Below are 19,599 nucleotides of genomic sequence, written 5' to 3'. Positions count from 1 at the left end.
ATACATGTAAACAGAAATCCTCTTTAGACTGGTTATCGCAACGACAGTACGAATGTGTCAGCGACAGACTTGTCCACAATGGGTCGTCGCCAGCTCTTGGTGAACTGTGCCCGGCGTTTGCTGTTCACTGGCACCGAGAGCGGTAGTGTTACTTGTTGTGGGTTCATGTCTGGTTTGCTTTCCCGTGTGTCATAATGAAGAAGAATCCAAACGTAACCGATGTATGTGCTGACTGGCATTGTTTGGACGGCAGTGAATTGGAAGCTAGCCCTCGCACGTCCGAAAATAACCAGGATGAAACCCCAGTGTTGTCGAGAAGACCATCTGGTAGTTGCTTAAAAAGTCCGGGAAAGACACCACCAGGAACGCCAACGGAAAAAAAGCAAGTGCGTTTTGCTGACGAAGCTGATGAAGCTGATGACCTGGCAGAAAGCGTACGTGTCGCCTTTGATGACTTGGGGGAGGCGAGCTCCCCGACATGTCCCGTTTCATCAAACAACACGTGCCTTCGACATAACAACATGGATACGCCACTACAAGACGAATACAGATACCTAGCAGCGTGTTTCCCGCAACCTGGTGCTCTCGCCGGATTTCTACAGCGAGTAAACGATCAGAAAGTATGCTTGGAGAGTCTAGTTGTCGCCGAAGACATGACGATATTGGGGACCATACGAGTCGCCAACACTGCCTACGTTAAACACGTTAACGTGCGTTTCACCACTGATAACTGGAAAAAATATTACGATATTCCGACCAATTATGTTCAGAACTCATGTGATGGGGCTACCGACCAGTTCTCGTTCAGTTTATCGCTACCAAATAATTTCACCGTTGGCACGCGCTTGGAATTCGCTGTATTTTACCGGCTGAATGGTCAAGAATATTGGGACAACAACAACCAGTCGAATTATATCGTGGCTTGCTACGCGAAAACTGCTTGTCCCAACGATTACCGTGACAGATGGTGGCATCACTTTGTGTAAAATGTCACTATGTTTCCGGATACTAGGCGTAACCCCTACGATACTCATTGCAACTTGAATTCAGATAAAACTATTCAATAACGTTTTGTAGTCCAGTACAACTGCTAGCACGAACTCATCACCCACTTGACTTGGTAACTGGTACGGAATTGTCTCCGTCGTCTATGTACACAAATGTAATAACTAATCGGATTAATAACTAGCAAGCAATTTTCGTGATTATGCTTTTATTCAGAGTAAGTTGTTAGTATAGTGTTGTTATGAGAGTAGTTATGCAGCTGATTCTTATAGTCCAGTCAAAATGCATTTAAACATGGCACTTATTACAAAAGGAAGTATGTTCATTGTAACAAGTCAAAAATCAGCAACATATCATAGATATAACAAAATCGATGTAAGGGAAAGCTGTTAAAAAAACAAAAACATGTTATTTCTCAGTATTTGCTTTCAAAAGAGCAGTTTTTTTTTCTCTAGTCATTGGTTATGTAATTGCCATTCAACTTCTCTAATTTTAGAAATGAAAGTACAGGTGACGGCTTGTGGCATTACTATCTGACCAACCGTTGACGAGATCTGTTACCATGAACAGATTTTATGCAATTAGTGCCAGGTTATGCACGATTTGTCGATAAATTGACTGGACTAGTAAACTGACATTTAGTGTCAATGTGCGATGCTTTCCATCAAGGTGTACTTGCATTTCAAAAACAGTTAATACAAATGTTTAAGCGAGGTTTGTCCCATAAAACGACCAGCTGTGATTTGGTGCTGACCGACAATGGGATGACATCAGATTAACACGGATAGCTCTGCTCAGTCCTGTTCTGTGCAACCACTTACATGAGACAACCTCATGCCATGGTTTCGACAACTGTAATTTTAAATTAATGAATTAGAGTTGTTAAATTTATGTTTTATGGAGGGGAACGTATAACAGATTGACGCATATTGTGAGCACTGAGAAACTGATCATAAAATTGTGTTTTGAATGATCATTTGTATTTTGATTTTGTGTACATTACTCTGGGTTTCACGAAGGCGTGAATGTGTTTAAGGACATTTATAAACATTTGTTCCGAAATATCCTCTCGCTTCGTTTAAATTGGAAGAAGGTTTTTTTCATTGGATGTAGAAATAATTCGGTAATTCATTACCGTGTATAATTGTGAGATTTCGTCAAATTTACTGCCATGAACGCAAAAGTAGAATTCATAAAATTTGTTTAAAACGCGTGAAATCAGTGATTTGTTCGTTGAGACAAATTTTAAAGAATTCGAGTACAAGTCGTACCATTATCGTATGGCACAGAACGTTAAACTGCGAAAGCAAACCAGTTTCAAAGGAGAGGTTAAAGGTTAACTAACCACAGTGGAGTTCTATACGAACGGTATTCATCCGCTAAGGTTTGTGATTGTTCATTTGGAATATATAAACATTTATAAAAAAAAAGCTTATAAACAAATTCACGCTTTAAAGAAAACCCGGTGTACATTGTTGGTTTTCGTAGTGAGATGTATCATTCTCACAAATTTTCCTTACCTACGTATTTTTAATTTTTTTGGTATTTTTTGTGCCTTTTTGTGGTAATCATGTCAAGGTTCAACATGCTAGACATATTGCGTTCCACCACACAGCTCCCAGCTATATGGATAAAATTATGCAAAAATATATATATTTTTTCATCTACAACAAATGACTGAAGTGGAATTTGAGAATATTTTCAAGTGAATGTAACAATAAGCTTTGCGCGTTCGTATAGATTAAGTACAAATCGTTAAAAATGACTATGTGAATGTGGGACTCATAATCCTATTGCTAACACTGCTGGCGAATAACCGTTTATTTACAAAGTTGACTATTGCTCACGTTTCAACGTGCCCAAAGTTGCCTGATAGTTTCCGCTAGCCTCGATATAAGGGCACCCAACTTGAATGATTCAGTTCCCGCATATATATATATATATATATATTATAGGATATTTCTAATCATTTGTAAGGTGTATTTGTTATAGTCATGTTAATATTTCGGCAACATGCCTTAGACCAGAACATGGAATGTTTCAAACCCATATAGAGTATAAACTACATGACGATATATACATTTTTTATGAATTATTTACATTTATATTACTAACTCAGTTAAAATGTAATACATCTGAAGGCATATTTTCATATGTCGACAATCTGAAATAATTTTAAAACTATATTTCATCATATATTGTAATTTTTTAAACATCTCGGTACTAAATTTACAATATTACATCATCCGTCACTGAGTGTTGATTGCTACCATGTCCATATATGTCTCGGTCGTGTCCAAATATGGAAGTGACCTGACCTTATTTGGACAGCAGCATGTACGATATTGAATGAGTACGAGAAACTGACACATAGTTGTGCAAATGTATGTTTTGATAATACAATATGTTGTAGAAAATTGTAATAAACACTTCATGAAATCATTTGGCAATAATTTCTGACGTAATATTAACCTTTTATAAATGTGATTGATACGAGCATGTAGCATGCGTGTTGTGGAATTCGTTCAACCTATTAATCGAAGCAGAACACTTGCTACCAAATTCTCGAATGAACGATGCAGAGTTCGTCCGGATATACTGACAAACGAGTGAACAATTGTAATTTTCTAGATGGCGCCCTTCATAATGCAAATACAGTTACACACCTGACACATGTACACTCAGAATGTGGTACGTGAACCTCAGATGAAATCGGAAACTGTTCTAAAGATGCATTATTTATTCAATAACCGTGTAGTCGACCTCGAACGATCGAGCGAATTTGGTGACGTACGTGGGGATAGTCCATGTAGTCTCAGTGAAATGATATGCGAAATATATGCGAGTGAAGAAGCTGGAAATCAAATTAGAAAAGTTAGCTTTTGTTTTCTCAACTTCCTCAATTGCCAATGGTACAGTATTTCCCGAAGTTAGGCTGCTTTCAGAAACTTATGTGAAGGGATCGGTGGATTTTTGGAGGTGCATTCGAAAAACAATTCGTACTGGCATGAGGGAATCACAAAGTAGGGGTATACAAAAATATTAAATATACATGTACATTACAATGAGCTTTAATTAGTTTTATTATGATTAATCTCTTGTCATTGCAAAAATAAAAGCTTTTGAATCATGCATTACATGTTTGCCTTAGAATACATATTTAAAATATTATATCATATCAGTGTGTTGTTATATGCAAATAATCTTATTCTGACTGTCAAAATATAAACTTGTATATTTCGTGAGATTATGCAGAATAAACACTAACGTTGTCAAGCCATGAGGGCAGCAACATTTTCTAGCTCATTCACACTCCTGTATTAGGTCACTCAACGGGTGTTCCATAACACACTGCACCCCGTTAGAGTATACCCATACATGTAAAAGCGAAAAGACATGCCAAAGACGCGCATAAACTCTATGAATGAACACTCATACTAAATATTCCAATTTATGTTATATTTCTTAATATAACATTTCATGAAGCAACAGCGTACACTACAAATTTTCATTTTCCTGTAGTATTTTCTAGGTTTAACAAACAATACTACAATATATAATCAAATAGTAGTTTCTTGTTTCAACAATCTCTACTACACTACCAAATCAAAATAGTCTTATCTAGTTTAACAAACTCTACTACACTATCTAATCAAAATAGTATTTTCTAGATTCAATAAACTCTACTACACTATCTAATCAAAATAATATTTTCCAGTTTAACAAACTATACTAAACTACCTATTCAAAATAATATTTTCTAGGTTCAACAAACTCTACTACACTATCTAATCAAAATAGAATTTTCTAGATTCAACAAACTCTACTACACTATCTAATCAAAATAGTATTTTCCAGTTTAACAAACTATACTAAACTACCTATTGAAAATAGTATTTTCTAGGTTCAACAAACTCTACTACACTATCTAATCAAAATAGTATTTTCTAGTTTAACAAACTATACTAAACCACCTATTCAAAATAGTATTTTCTAGTTTAACAAACTCTACTACACTACCTATTCAAAATAGTATTTTCTAGGTTCAACAAACTTTACTACACTATCTAATCAAAATAGAATTTTCTAGGTTCAACAAACTCTACTACACTACCTATTCAAAATAGTATTTTCCAGTTTAACAAACTATACTAAACTACCTATTCAAAATAGTATTTTCCAGTTTTAAATTAACAAACTATACTAAACTATCTATTCAAAATAGTATTTTCTAGGTTCAACAAACTCTACTACACTACCTATTCAAAATAGTATTTTCTAGGTTCAACAAAATCTACTACACTACCTAATCAAAATAGTATTTTCTAGTTCAACAAACTATACTAAACCACCTATTCAAAAATAGTATTTTCTAGGTTCAACAAACTCTACTACACTACCTAATCAAAATAGTATTTTCTAGTTTAACAAACTATACTAAACCACCTATTCAAAATAGTATTTTCTAGGTTCAACAAACTCTACTACACTACCTATTCAAAATAGTATTTTCTAGGTTCAACAAACTCTACTACACTACCTATTCAAAATAGTATTTTCTAGGTTCAACAAACTCTACTACACTACCTAATCAAAATAGTATTTTCTAGGTTCAACAAAATCTACTACACTACCTAATCAAAATAGTATTTTCTAGTTCAACAAACTATACTAAACCACCTATTCAAAATAGTATTTTCTAGGTTCAACAAACTCTACTACATTACCAAATCAAAATAGTACTTTCTAGGTTCAACAAACTCTAATACACTACCTAATCAAAATAGTATTTTCTAGGTTCAACAAACTCTACTACACTACCTAATCAAAATAGTATTTTCCAGGTTCAACAAACTCTGCTACACTACCTAATCAAAATAGTATTTTCTAGGTTCAACAAACTCTACTACACTACCTATTCAAAATAGTATTTCCTAGGTTCAACAAACTCTACTACACTACCTAATCAAAATAGTATTTTCTAGTTTAACAAACTATACTAAACCACCTATTCAAAATAGTATTTTCCAGGTTCAACAAACTCTGCTACACTACCTAATCAAAATAGTATTTTCTAGGTTCAACAAACTCTACTACACTACCTAATCAAAATAGTATTTTCTAGGTTCAACAAACTCTACTACACTACCTAATCAAAATAGTATTTTCTAGTTTAACAAACTATACTACACTACCTATTCAAAATAGTATTTCCTAGGTTCAACAAACTCTACTACACTACCTAATCAAAATAGTATTTTCTAGTTTAACAAACTATACTAAACCACCTATTCAAAATAGTATTTTCCAGGTTCAACAAACTCTGCTACACTACCTAATCAAATAGTATTTTCTAGGTTCAACAAACTCTACTACACTACCTAATCAAAATAGTATTTTCTAGGTTCAACAAACTCTACTACACTACCTAATCAAAATAGTATTTTCTAGTTTAACAAACTATACTAAACCACCTATTCAAAATAGTATTTTTTAGGTTCAACAAACTCTACTACACTACCTAATCAAAATAGTATTTTCTAGTTTAACAAACTATACTAAACTACCTATTAAAAATAGTATTTTCTAGGTTTAACAAACTCTACTACACTACCTAATCAAAATAGTATTTTCTAGTTTAACAAACTATACTAAACTACCTATTAAAAATAGTATTTTCTAGGTTTAACAAACTCTACTACACTACCTAATCAAAATAGTATTTTCTAGTTTAACAAACTATACTAAACTACCTAATCAAAATATATTTGTCTAGGTTCAAAAAACTTTACTATATTACCAAATCAAAATAGTATTTTCTAGGTTCAACAAGTTTTACAACACTACCTAATCAAAATAGTACTTTCTAGGTTCAACAAACTCTACTACACTACCTAATCAAAATAGTATTTTCCAGGTTCAACAAGTTTTACTACACTCTCTAATCAAAATACTATTTTCTAGGTTCAACAAACTCTACTACACTACCTAATCAAAATAGTATTTTCCAGATTCAACAAACTCTACTACATTACCAAATCAAAATAGTATTTTCTAGGTTCAACAAGTTTTACTACACTCTCTAATCAAAATACTATTTTCTAGGTTCAACAAACTCTACTACACTACCTAATCAAAATAGTATTTTCCAGGTTCAACAAACTCTGCTACACTCCCAAATCAAAATAGTATTTTCTAGGTTCAACAAACTCTACTACACTACCTAATCAAAATAGTATTTTCTAGGTTCAACAAACGCTACTACACTGCCTAATCAAAATAGTATTTCCTAGGTTTAAAAAAGGATGTGATATACATTAGAAACTCTGTAATATTAAAAGAAATTAATATGCACACTCGAATAATAACCATCACACAATACACAACTACTTGTTTGTAAACCAACTTTCAAACTAACTAACTTTCCAACTTAATCAAGGTCCCACCAAAGTTGGCAACCCAAATTTCCAGTTAACTATCTTTCTAACTTATACACGGTCTCACCAAAGTTGGCAATCCAATTTTCCAATTTACTAACTTTCCAACTTATAGACGGTTCCACAAAAGATTGGAAACCTAATTTTCCAACTAACTAACTTTCCAACTTATACACAGTCCCACCAAAGTTGGCAAACCAACTTTTCCTCTAACTAACTTTCCAACTTATACACAGTCCCACAAAAGTTGGAAACCCAATTTTCCAACTTACTAATTTTGCAACATATACACGATCCCACCAAAGTTAGCAACCCAATTTTCCAACTTACCATCTTTGCAACATATACGCGGTCCCACCACAGGTGGCAACCCAGTTGCACAAATAACTAACTCACTAACTTTCCAACTTATACACAGTCCCACTAAAGTTTGCAACCCAATTTTCCAACTAACTAAATTTGCAACATATACACGGTCCCACTAAATTTGGCAGCCCAACGTTACAACGAACTAACTTTCCAACTTATATACAGTCCACCAAATTTGGCAACCCAATTTTCCAACTAACTAACTAAATTTGCGACATATACACGGTCCCACCAAAGTTGGTAACCCAATTTTCCAACTAATACACGGTTTCACAAAGTTAGCAACCCAACTTTCCTTCAAAGGACTTTCGAACTTAAACACGGTCCCACCAAAGTTGGCAAACCAACTTTTCCTCTAACTAACATTTCAACTTATACACGGTCCCACTAAAGTTGGCAACCCAATTATCCAACTTACTAATTTTGCAACATATACGCGGTCCCACCAAAGGTGGCAACCCAATTTTCCAACTAATTAACTTTCCAACTTATACACGGTCCCACAAAAGTTGGGAACCCAATTCTTCAACTAACTAACTTTACAACTTATGCACGCTCCCCTAAAGTTGGCAACCCAATTTCCCAACTTACATGTACTAACTTTGCAACATATACGCGGTCCCACAAAAGGTGGCAACCCAACTTTCCAACGAACTAACTTTCCAGCTTATACACGGTCCCACCAAAGTTGGCAACCCAATTTTCCAATTAACTAACTTTATAACATATACACGGTCCCACCAAAGTTGGTAACCCAATTTTCCAACTAATACACGGTTTCACAAAGTTAGCAACCCAACTTTCCTTCAAAGGAACTTTCGAACTTAAACACGGTCCCACCAAAGTTGGCAACCCAATTTTCCAACTAACTAAATTTACAACTTATGCAAGGTCCCAGCAAAGTTGGCTACCAAATTTTCCAACCAATACACGGTCCCACCAAATTTGGCAAACCAACTTTCCCTCCAACTAACATTCCAACTTATACACGGTCCCACCAAAGTTTGCAACCCAATTTCCCAACTAACTAACTTTCCAACTTATAGACGGTCCCACCAAAGTTGGTAACCTAATTTCCCAACTAACTAACCTTCCAACTTATACACGGTCCCACCAAAGTTTACAACCCAACTTTCCAACGAACTAACTTTCCAACTTATAGACGGTCCCACCAAAGTTGGCAACCCAATTCCCCAACTAACTAACTTTCCAACTTAAACACGGTCCCACCAAAGTTTGCAACCCAACTTTCCAACGAACTAACTTTCCAACTTATAGACGGTCCCACCAAAGTTGGTAACCCAATTTCCCAACTAACTAACTTTCCAACTTATAGACGGTCCCACCAAAGTTGGCAAACCAACTTTCCCTCTAACTAACTTTCCAACTTATACACAGTCCCACAAAAGTTGGGAACCCAATTTTCCAACTTACTAATTTTGCAACATATACACGGTCCCACCAAAGTTAGCAACCCAATTTTCCAACTTACCATCTTTGCAACATATACGCGGTCCCACCACAGGTGGCAACCCAGTTGCACAAATAACTAACTCACTAACTTTCCAACTTATACACAGTCCCACTAAAGTTTGCAACCCAATTTTCCAACTAACTAAATTTGCAACATATACACGGTATCACCAAAGTTGGCAACCCAGTTGTCCAACTTACTAATTTTGCAACATATACACGGTATTACCAAAGTTGGCGACCAGTTGTCCAACTTACTAATTTTGCAACATATACACGGTCCCACCAAAGTTAGCAACCCAATTTTCCAACTTACCATCTTTGCAACATATACGCGGTCCCACCATAGGTGGCAACCCAACTTTCCAACGAACTAAATTTCCAGCTTATACACGGTCCCACCAAAGTTGGCAACCCAATTTTCCAACTAACTAACTTTCCAACTTATACACGGATCTATCAAAGTTTGCAACCTTTCTGACTAATTTCCACAGTGTGAGGCGACAGATGAACCCTCTATGAACCCAATCACCCCCAAAATGCCGTGAAACCATGGCTAAATAGATTATAGCCTGTAGAAGAACTTAGGTAAAGAAGTCTTACCATGGAAACGTCGCTGGTAGAAATAGAAAAAAACTGCCGATTTACAATTTCTAGTCACGTGGTGTGAGGTCAGAGGGCGAGGTTACAGGTCAAAAAGTTAAAATGAATTTTTAAAATTAAAGTTGAAATGAGATTGAAAACACAAATCGAATAAAATGAGAATCTCATTAAAAACAATTATTATGTTAAAGTTGATGCGATAGGCGGAAACAACAGTGGTTTTTCAGTACATTCTGATGAAAAATTTGCTTCAAAGTGAATTTTAAAAACGGAAATAGATTTTAAAATTGAAAACTGATTTTAAAAACGAAAATGGCTTTTAACAATTGTTTTTTTAAAATAAAAACAGAACAGAGAAACGAAAGTGGGGTTTTAAAATCGATTTCAGAACCGAAAATGGTTATCAAAAAAGGATTATAAAAATGCGTTTTCAAAATGTAAATTAATTGTAAAAATGGTTTTACAAAATGCCATGTTGTGAGCCACCTCAATATACAATACGAATTGAGCAAATTGATATTTTATTCTTATCAGAATAAGAGCGCCCCCAATTGTAAACTTGTTCCGTATTTTTCTCGTTTACTTTCTGATTTATAATAGACGGATGGGTTTTTCGGTTTGATACAGTTCATTTGTGTTTTCAGTTTATCAAATTAGCAATTGCATTTGCAGGTTCTCTGATTTCTGTGTGCTCTCGAATTTACACCTCAGACTCGCATCATCCATGGTACATGTGAAGTGGTAAATGCACACACAGAGAAAAGTAGTATACTGTGTATGAGAGACGTTGGAAGGGGGTGCTAATTTAGTCCGCTCCATTCCGCCCACCCCTAAAACCATGCACATACTCGTAAGCTGTATATGGAGTGCCTGTTTACAAATTTATTATTCTTCATAATAAGGTTTTATGTATCTCCACTATAAATGCCCCAGTATAATAAACATATTTTGAGATTGCTGGTATATTTTTTTTTAATTTTGTTATTATTAAATTCTAGACTGGGTCCAGTAGGTTTAAGAACGCGTGTTTGGTGAATTGAAAAACACAATTTTATGTTCACGTATTTATAATAACAGAAACTAGTTCAGTCCAGTTTAGTCCGGATCGTCAGTTTTATTTGTTTGTAGAATAGTCCATCGATTCGTGTTTTACGCCATTTACGTCATTCACATCTTCCGTCTGAGATGATTTCAGACGATTAAAAGGCCAAAAAAAACATGCAAAATTGTCGTCACTTTGTAGGTTCTTTAGTATTATATACTAGTACATTGTCGTGGTCGCCATGACACACAGATAACTCGATTGAACGTTTTTGCTTCAACGAAGCATACTCTTATAAAGTCAACTTTATTCGATTGATGTTTCAAAATAACATTTATACGAACATTTTGACATTAATTTCATCGTTAATGGATACATTAGATAGCATTAGAGGAATATCAGTATAATGTGTTATAATATTCTGAAATAAAATATGTAGGAAATGTATGAGCCTTACTTCATACAGACGAGACAACTAATTATATATGCATTGCTTTCAATTCTGAAATATAACCTTACAAGAAAATAGCAAATTCGGAAATATTTGACAGTTGTTAATGATGGCACAATGTAAAAAACGTAGATGTTCGCCAACGACTTATATCAGTTTATAATGTGACTTGAAAGTAAATTACATGTATTGCGTAGTTTGAATAATAATGCTCAGATCAGTATTGTTTTGATACTACTGCGTCTGCGTCATCAGCTGTTATTGGGACGAGGAAGGTCATAGCGAGGGTATTTATACAGTTGGTGCTAAGGCCGTGGAGGTAGTCTGATTCGGAGAGACACGATTGCATATATTCCCGAAATCTGTTCCCGATTGCAGCAATGCCGGAATGCACGCCGGAAGGATGTTTCAAGAATCTCGTCGGCGCCTTCTCGAATCAGTGGTCGACAGCGCCATACGGCCACCAACCAAAACCACGTCGGACCAAACCATTCCGTGCCCGGGGCAATTTCGAGAGTTTTCCATGTAAGCAGTTGCAGTTAATCCCGGAGTCGACTTTATGCCCGGAAAAAAAACATACAATACTGGAAAATCCGAAAAGCCATGCGACTGATCAAGGTGAACAACAAAAGCAAGTTCACCTTTTGGATCAGTATCCTGAGCAGAAGTACTTAACGGCATGCTTTTCAATTTCAAGTACCGACACCGAATTCCTAGATAACGTCAAAAACCAGAAAGTATGCCTAGAAAACGTAGCGATTGCTGATCTGACGATAGTAGGGACGGTACGAGTGGCTAACATCGCTTTTCATAAAACAGTTAAAGTACGCTTTACTGCCAATGGATGGAAGAATTTCTACGACATCCAGGCGTGTTATATAAAGGGCTCCTGCGATGGTCCAACTGACAGATTCGCGTTCGGTATCACGCCCCCAAGATCTTTTGAGACCGGGGACCGCATAGAGCTGGCAATATCGTTCGAGGCGAGCGGGGGTACATACTGGGACAATAACAATAAAAAGAACTATGTGTTTGAGTGTTTCAAGAAAACTAAGCATCACCCAAACATTGCTACCTTGTGTTACTATAACAAGGTAAGTGATTATAATTAAGTTTTATTTTTAAATATGAATCTTCTATTCAAATACCAGAACTAATATATAATATCTTGATGTAATGTTTTGACATTTTTTACAAAATCAAAGAAAAATAGAACTGATATGTGCATAATGCGATGGGTGCAATGACTTACAGTGACATTTCATCGCCCTTATACGTCGTCATTGGCGCACTCACACGTGAATCTCAGCCGTGATATTACCCCCCCCCCACTACCTACTAGTAAATATTATATTAAACTAGCAACATTCAGGAAATATTATAAGAACTGGTTTCTTGTTGTGTCCTTTTATTTTTATTTGTTTGTGGGATTTCGTCAGTTTTGTTTATATTTTTTAATAGAACACATTTGCATCGAACTCAATCATTGCTGTGTTGTGAGTTCGAATTTCATGTTCGTATATATGTCTGTAATTTAGATTTCAATCAGAATTCACAAAGCTGAAATCAAAGTAAGGTAATGTTTGACCTTGTTATCCCGCTGTAGTGTGTTCATGAAATAAGTTTTCCGTTCAGGTTTTCAAATAATATTGTACCCTACAATTGCGTGAAAATATTTATAAATTGTCAGTCATTGGATCTAACTCAAGAACATTATCAAAACCACCCTTCGTAAAATTATATTCAATCGTCAAACCTCGAACTAAACAAATCAAATCATCTAAATAAGCGAGAGAAATGCAACTAATTCATAATTTCATGAAAAATAACATAACATGTCATCAGTCATGTCTACGGCACTGTTTAACACGACAATTTTCCTTAGTAGAATGCATATCGAATAATACATATCTGAAATATAAAGTATATGTCTGCTCACCGTCTTTGAAATTAATTATCATTAAACATACACGACTGTTTAAATATACATGATTAGACTCAATGTCGCATTCATTACTCGATAATATATGTGTACTCGTGTCATAACATTAACGTCTCACAGTGGCGGATCCAGCAAAATGTATTGGGGGGGGGGGGAAGCTTCGCTTAAGATATACGGAACGAAAATCGCAGAGAAGCTATGCGTACTAGTAATCCAGATGATATGAATCGTCATGCGTTTGGGGGGGCATGGCCCCCTGCCCCCCCCCTCTGGATCCGCCACTGACGTCTCAGTGGTCTGTATAGTAACGTGTAGTATATCATGTCGTTCCTTCGCTTTGTATTATAAAGTGAGTGGCCCTTGCTCTACGAAATCAACCTTATTTTCAATAGTCTGCTATATCACAGTTTTCGTCATGCACTGTCACTATTATCTTCTGACCTGGCGCATAATATGACTATACGGTTCCTGAATAAAAAGTCGCTAAAACGTACGTTTAAATTATTACATAGACCAGTTCAAGCATAGATACAAGGGACACGTTCAAATAAATTATATGAACATTTACTATATACAAACATACGCATCATTTTGTGCACATGTTAAATTAAAAACAAACATTAAACAATAAAATTTATAACTGTGTCTGTTGAAAACGTATAATAAATATAGATCTCACAATTCTCACTAAATTATTTTCAACTATAAACAGTTCTCTCAGAATAATATTTTTCGTTATAATACATCCACCACCAAGATTTGGTATATTATATTTCACGTTACCAATTGTTCTTCAGGATGTCAACCGTCGTGATCCACTGCCTCAGACGCAGCGACGAAGAGTAGTCGCACACAGACAAACGTCGTAGACAGTTCGCTGAACACAGACATGCACATTACGTAGAGTTTGTTTCAACATTACGTGAAACATAAATGTCAAATGGAAAATCAATCACACGTAACATCACGCTCTAGTTTATATAGCGACAAGCCATTGCTAAACAACATTGTCACACGCAACGTAATATTACCGTAATTGGTATAGTACAGGTGTGATGGTTCAAATACCAAAATGGCAACAGTAACAAAAGACTTCCCTGGCGGCGATGATAAAATAGGAACACGGAGCCAACAGATGAGGTTTCAACTGGTACTGGTATTATTATACTCTGCAAACATCAAGTACAATAACGCGGTAAAACTCCACTACTCCAATAACTAGATACTTAAACTCCAATACAATTCAACGAGATCTCCGATTTGATCTCAGTGCTGAACAACTCCCCTATATTTACCCACACTGTCTATAAATAGACCATTACATCAGCATACATAATGAGTCTGGAACTTACTACAAATTTCTAGAATGTTCCATTACCTTCTATTGCCTTCTACAGTGTCCTATTACCTATTCAACCAACATCTAAAAATTCCACCCAGACACAGTATGGTTCTAGAACATTCTCAGTCACACAGAAGTGGTAAACAAGTCGTATGCGACAAACATGTACACAAGGTGTTGTCCAATCCACCAATGAGCGGTATCTAAACAAAGTCGTAGTTTAAAGCGGGAGGGTCGTAACCTGCGCACGCGCAGGAATTGACTCCCAAGCGACGATAACAACACACGCTAAAAAAGCAAAGGCTCATGGGTAGACGCGTGATTGTAAACAATGACACGCTATGGCCATCTGACGCATGCGCAGGTGACGACTCCCCCGCTTTAATCAGATCATGTGCCGCATGCTCCTGCCCGTATCCACCTGCTCGTAGGTACTGTCATATCGCTCATACGGACACCCATCATGAGCGTTGTCTGACTCCCACGGGTGACGCTTGTATTGAAACAATATCAAGCGTATCTGTAACCGCGAAATCACCCAGACTCTGTGGTGAAAGCAGGAACTAGTGTGTTTTCATACTAGTTTTTATGTTAATGAGCAGAATGACAGGCAAGAACTTTATCCAATCAAAATAATTTGACCTTTAAAACTATATCCAGTTAACCTTAACCTGAAGACTTTCTTTCAAGTTTCTCGATCGTCAATCATAACAAACGAATTACTATTTATAACGCCCCCACTTCTTTTCTGTATCCGTTCAGTGATGTCACTGCATATCATGAATAAATAATAGCAACAGATTCGCTGAAAATAAAACCAGACTGTGGCGGTTTCGCGTTCACCCCACCTTTCACAAAACTAATTTTCCAATTTTTTTTAACTGAAAAAAAAATCACCACAGCTGGGCCACTAGATATTTTCATTCAATGTATTTTTCTGGAGATTTATGCGGGTGTATTGAATCACTGTCCTGTCATAAAAGTTGTTTTGAGTCATGTGATGTATCAATGTATCACGTGATTTACCTTATAAAAAGACATGTTACTTTAGAGAGACTCAGAGAAACCCGGCCAGATAGACTCTGACAGATTAAGACATAAACACAGGACCTGAGTTCCCTTGTTTCCTCTCTGGGCTTAGTCGTTTAGCCAACACCATGGACAACCATTTTACTGTATGTACTCTATTTTCTGGCTTGGCTTCGTTTTCCCGATGTCACCATCCGAAAAAAGATCACCAGTTCATACTACCTTCCGTATACGGTCGACATCCTTCCCAGACACATCAATTACCTCAGTAAATTTATATACGCGTGTATGTTTATTCGAACACAGTACCCTATAAAGGCGATAGTTTCTATAGGTTTAATGAGAAAATCAGCCAATCAGTTCAGCCATACCGTTTCCATATACTTTCTTTCTATAAATACATTTGTCGAGTCCTTCCATCATCAACTAGATACTAGATAGTTCGAGAATGAATGTAATATACATTGTGTACGTCTGTAATCTTAGGTATTCTCAATTTCAATGTATAGTTTTGATTAATACAATAACTCGCCTTACCAAAAGATAAGACTGTACACTTACCCCAAGACTGTACATCGTAAAATCTCTGCTAAGATGGAACCATTAAAAGGATTAACATAACAATTTTATCCAATTCACATCAAATATAACACAATAAGTCTAACAATAGTCTTATAATTCCAAGCACACTTTCCCTTCAAGTTAGTGATAGTAGCATATGATGAAAAAATCTAGCCGATCATTATTTTCTATTATTAACACTTTTATTCAGTACTTCACCTCAAATAATCAGCCCCTATGTTAGGCTCACCTCATAATGATTAACATCTTAATATGATATAACTTTAATTTTCCACCCATTTCGATTCTATATTCTACTGAACTAACCTGTACTTAAACTTCATATGGTCCCTGCCCCCACATTTTCAACTTATTAGGAGCTATGGGAGATAGTACTAGTACCTGGTCACCCTCTTTGAGTATTATAGGTCTAGCTTTCTTGTCAAAATCCTTTTTGTATATCTCCCTATGTTTGGCTTGTACTTTCTGTTCCATAACACATGTATTTCCTAATGACACTGTCTCAAATCCATCACAGACTCAGATACTACAGGCTTTGACCTGTGCACAAACCTACTCCTTGTAACCACACTGTTTCACCCACTAGAGTATGCCTTTGCTGAGTCAGATTTCCAGATTTTCACACCCCCTGCCCTATGGGGTGGATCCTCCTATGGGCACTTCCAGGTACAGGAGGATAATCTCCCAGCACTGTTACCATACCGTTGTTAATCCCAGTTTTTACAACTGGCATGTAGCGATCCCTGCAGAGTCCACACCCATTTTTCCCTCTATGTGTCTTGGCTGTAACTATTTCGTTACATCCATAGACTGTGTCTCAATCGAGTTATTTAAAGCAGGGCCTTTAAATTGGTGAATTAGAATTAGGGCTACATTGAATGCATGATACCACTCTTAATGGATTACCAAATGCATTTTTAGCTACACGACATTTTTTTTTAATGTGAACCCTTTGTTTATTACAATGCTGGGTACTGTTATTATCAACCACTTGTTGGCGGTTGGGCTTGCACCAACCTTGAGTTATTGTGAAGATGTGGCAGTTGTTAGAGGCAATATCAAAACATGTTGCAGGGTTGCCACTAATCACTTCATCTTACCATGTTTATCCATCCGTAAAGTATACACTAATGCTTGTACACAAACATCTTTGTGTGATCAAATCCTATATATGTATACAAATTCTTGATCGAAGTCCCATTCTTTTTACCATCCAGGAGGATTACGACATCATCCTTCTGAAAATTTGTCTGGTATCCACTTTTCGGGCTCTTATGAAATGGGTAAAAACGGCTCCAAAACTTATTGGCAAAGTACTATACACATCTCCAATGACAGTGACAATATACATCCTCTTTATGGATTATGCCTGATGGTGGTAGAACGATCTTTGAGAGAGATTATAGTGCACCAGCCAAACTAAATCAATATATGTGAAAGGTTGACTATTTACTATGGCTTCTGTCTCAAGCATTAGGGTTGAGAATAACTGGTGACCAAGCATGAAACTGCCTACTGTCAGTAGAGATGACAGAGCTTTACTTGTCGATCTGATCATTCTCTCCCACACTCCTCCCATGTGTGTGGGACATTCATCTTGTCACAGCTGTCCTTCAGCAATAATTGTTTCACTGTCTCTCCATTACTGCTGATACAGCCACCAATTCTCCTTTAGCAGCAACAAAGTTGTTATCTTGGTAGCATCTTCGATGACGATCGAACTGTGTTACATTGACAAACAAACCACATATATGCCTTCAGACATGTATCTATATTTAATGACTTTGATATTTTGATGTGTACAGCTCTGGTGTTTAAACAAGTACATAATGCTCCATATCATTTCAGCTCCACAGGGTAGGCTAGCATCTGACCACAAATATAAGAGGCACGCCTTCACCTTGTGTTGTGGGTTCTTTAACGCCGTACTGATTAGTTGGTTGTCCCCTGTATAAATTATTATCATACCAGACCCACTCGCACACAATGAGATGCACAGTAATAACGTAAAGGATGTTTTAATTCTACAGCTGTTTTATGATATCAATAGTACACAGAGAAATATGAATTCACTGTACAATAGGAAAAATTAACCACATGTCAGGACAGAATAAAGCAGTTGCGTCCCATAGGTAACCCATATACTCAACCTCAAACCGGGATGGATCACAATGGGCAAGACCTTATTTATGTAACGACGCAACTACTTAACTGCGCCGACAGGCGCGCAAAACTTCGAAGCAAGAAACAGGACGTTATAAAATACAATAAAACTAATGCTATTACAATTTCAAATAAGAATACAATAATTCCGCCAATAAATTACACAAATAACTACCAAAAATAACATTAAAAAAACAGCCAATGGTCCCTTCCCTAATGTGTGTGTAACGAGCGTGATAATTACCGGCTTCTGTCGGGCTATAGTAGAAATGTTGCTACCTGGGCCTGGTTTCTCGTAGAATACTTTGTAGAAGTCATGTCGAACACAGAAGGTCAGTAGAACTGCACATAGGAAACAAGTCAAGTCCATTAACTAGGCGAGTAACCGGCTCACCATGTAGAGATGGACTTATTCTCCCACGTTAACTCACATCACAAGGCTGGCTCTGGCTGCTGCTGCTGCCTCGTTTCGTAGTGTCTTTTCCGTTTGCGGCTGCATCTACTTTGACCTTTTATAACATCCCCCACCTGGTATCATTGTCATGACAACTAAACATAGTTGAAATCCGCTTACAAAATTCACCCAGCACCATCATTCTTGCTAATCATTTAACAGGTGGTTACAATGAATATCCGGCACACGTATGTCACGCGTCTCTTGTGAATGGAGTTTCGAAGTGTGTCAAAATCTACTAGCTCGGCTGTGAAATAATCCTACCTCTGGCTGTATTATAGTATAGTACCTTTTTTCCAAACACTAAATTTAACCCAACATGTATATCATAGCAAACCTTGTGACAGATATTCAACAAGTTCTTCAGTGAGATTATCCTTTTTCCACCACACAAATCTGAGGTAGTCACAATCCTTCAAATTTACTCCCACTTGATTGAACATTCCTTAAATATCCCTTGTGAATGCTAATTGCACTTGTCTAAAGCAACAAAGAACTCCTGTGAGATTGTTTATCAGGTCTGGACCTTGGAGTAAGTATTCATTTCAGTGTTTCTCTTTGATAATCCACACTACAGTCAAAGACTGTTTTTAGTTTACCAGGCTTCTTCCAATGATACACACCATGGTGTGGAATATATCATACATGTTGATCTGCTCATTTAAATTCATCAACAGGTACTCTTTCTGCACACCCTTTGTTTAATA

The 19,599-nt window shown here is 36.5% G+C and overlaps 2 protein-coding genes across 4 annotated transcripts in view; both read left to right on the top strand.

The window, feature by feature from the left end:
• Positions 1-3,458, top strand: LOC102807841 (glycogen-binding subunit 76A-like). Its single transcript, XM_006818200.3, has one exon. It carries the CDS (start codon positions 195-197, stop codon positions 984-986), a length of 792 nt encoding a protein of 263 aa, XP_006818263.1. The 5' UTR covers positions 1-194; the 3' UTR covers positions 987-3,458.
• Positions 3,459-11,646: 8,188 nt separating this feature from the next.
• The window catches only part of LOC100375477 (glycogen-binding subunit 76A-like), a 48,638-nt gene continuing 40,685 nt past the window's right edge, over positions 11,647-19,599 (top strand). For 2 of the 3 annotated variants that reach the window (XM_085500341.1, XM_085500340.1), the window contains exon 1: positions 11,647-12,474. In XM_085500341.1, coding sequence (XP_085356467.1) covers positions 11,761-12,474 — 714 coding nt within the window. In that variant the 5' untranslated portion in view covers positions 11,647-11,760. The remainder of the gene's footprint in view (positions 12,475-19,599) is intronic. The other variant, XM_078010478.2, reaches the window with a different exon arrangement.

The sequence above is a fragment of the Saccoglossus kowalevskii genome, chromosome 6 (genome assembly GCF_978046115.1).
Source record: "Saccoglossus kowalevskii chromosome 6, keSacKowa6.1, whole genome shotgun sequence".
In the NCBI taxonomy this organism is placed as follows: Eukaryota; Metazoa; Hemichordata; class Enteropneusta; family Harrimaniidae; genus Saccoglossus; species Saccoglossus kowalevskii.
The sequence above is the reverse complement of the archived record's forward strand: the minus strand, read 5'-3'. Positions and strand labels throughout refer to the sequence as shown.

Bases quoted from the DNA above. Each gene is read 5' to 3' on its own strand.
- LOC102807841 (XM_006818200.3), top strand. From the start codon at position 195: ATGAAGAAGAATCCAAACGTAACCGATGTATGTGCTGACTGGCATTGT.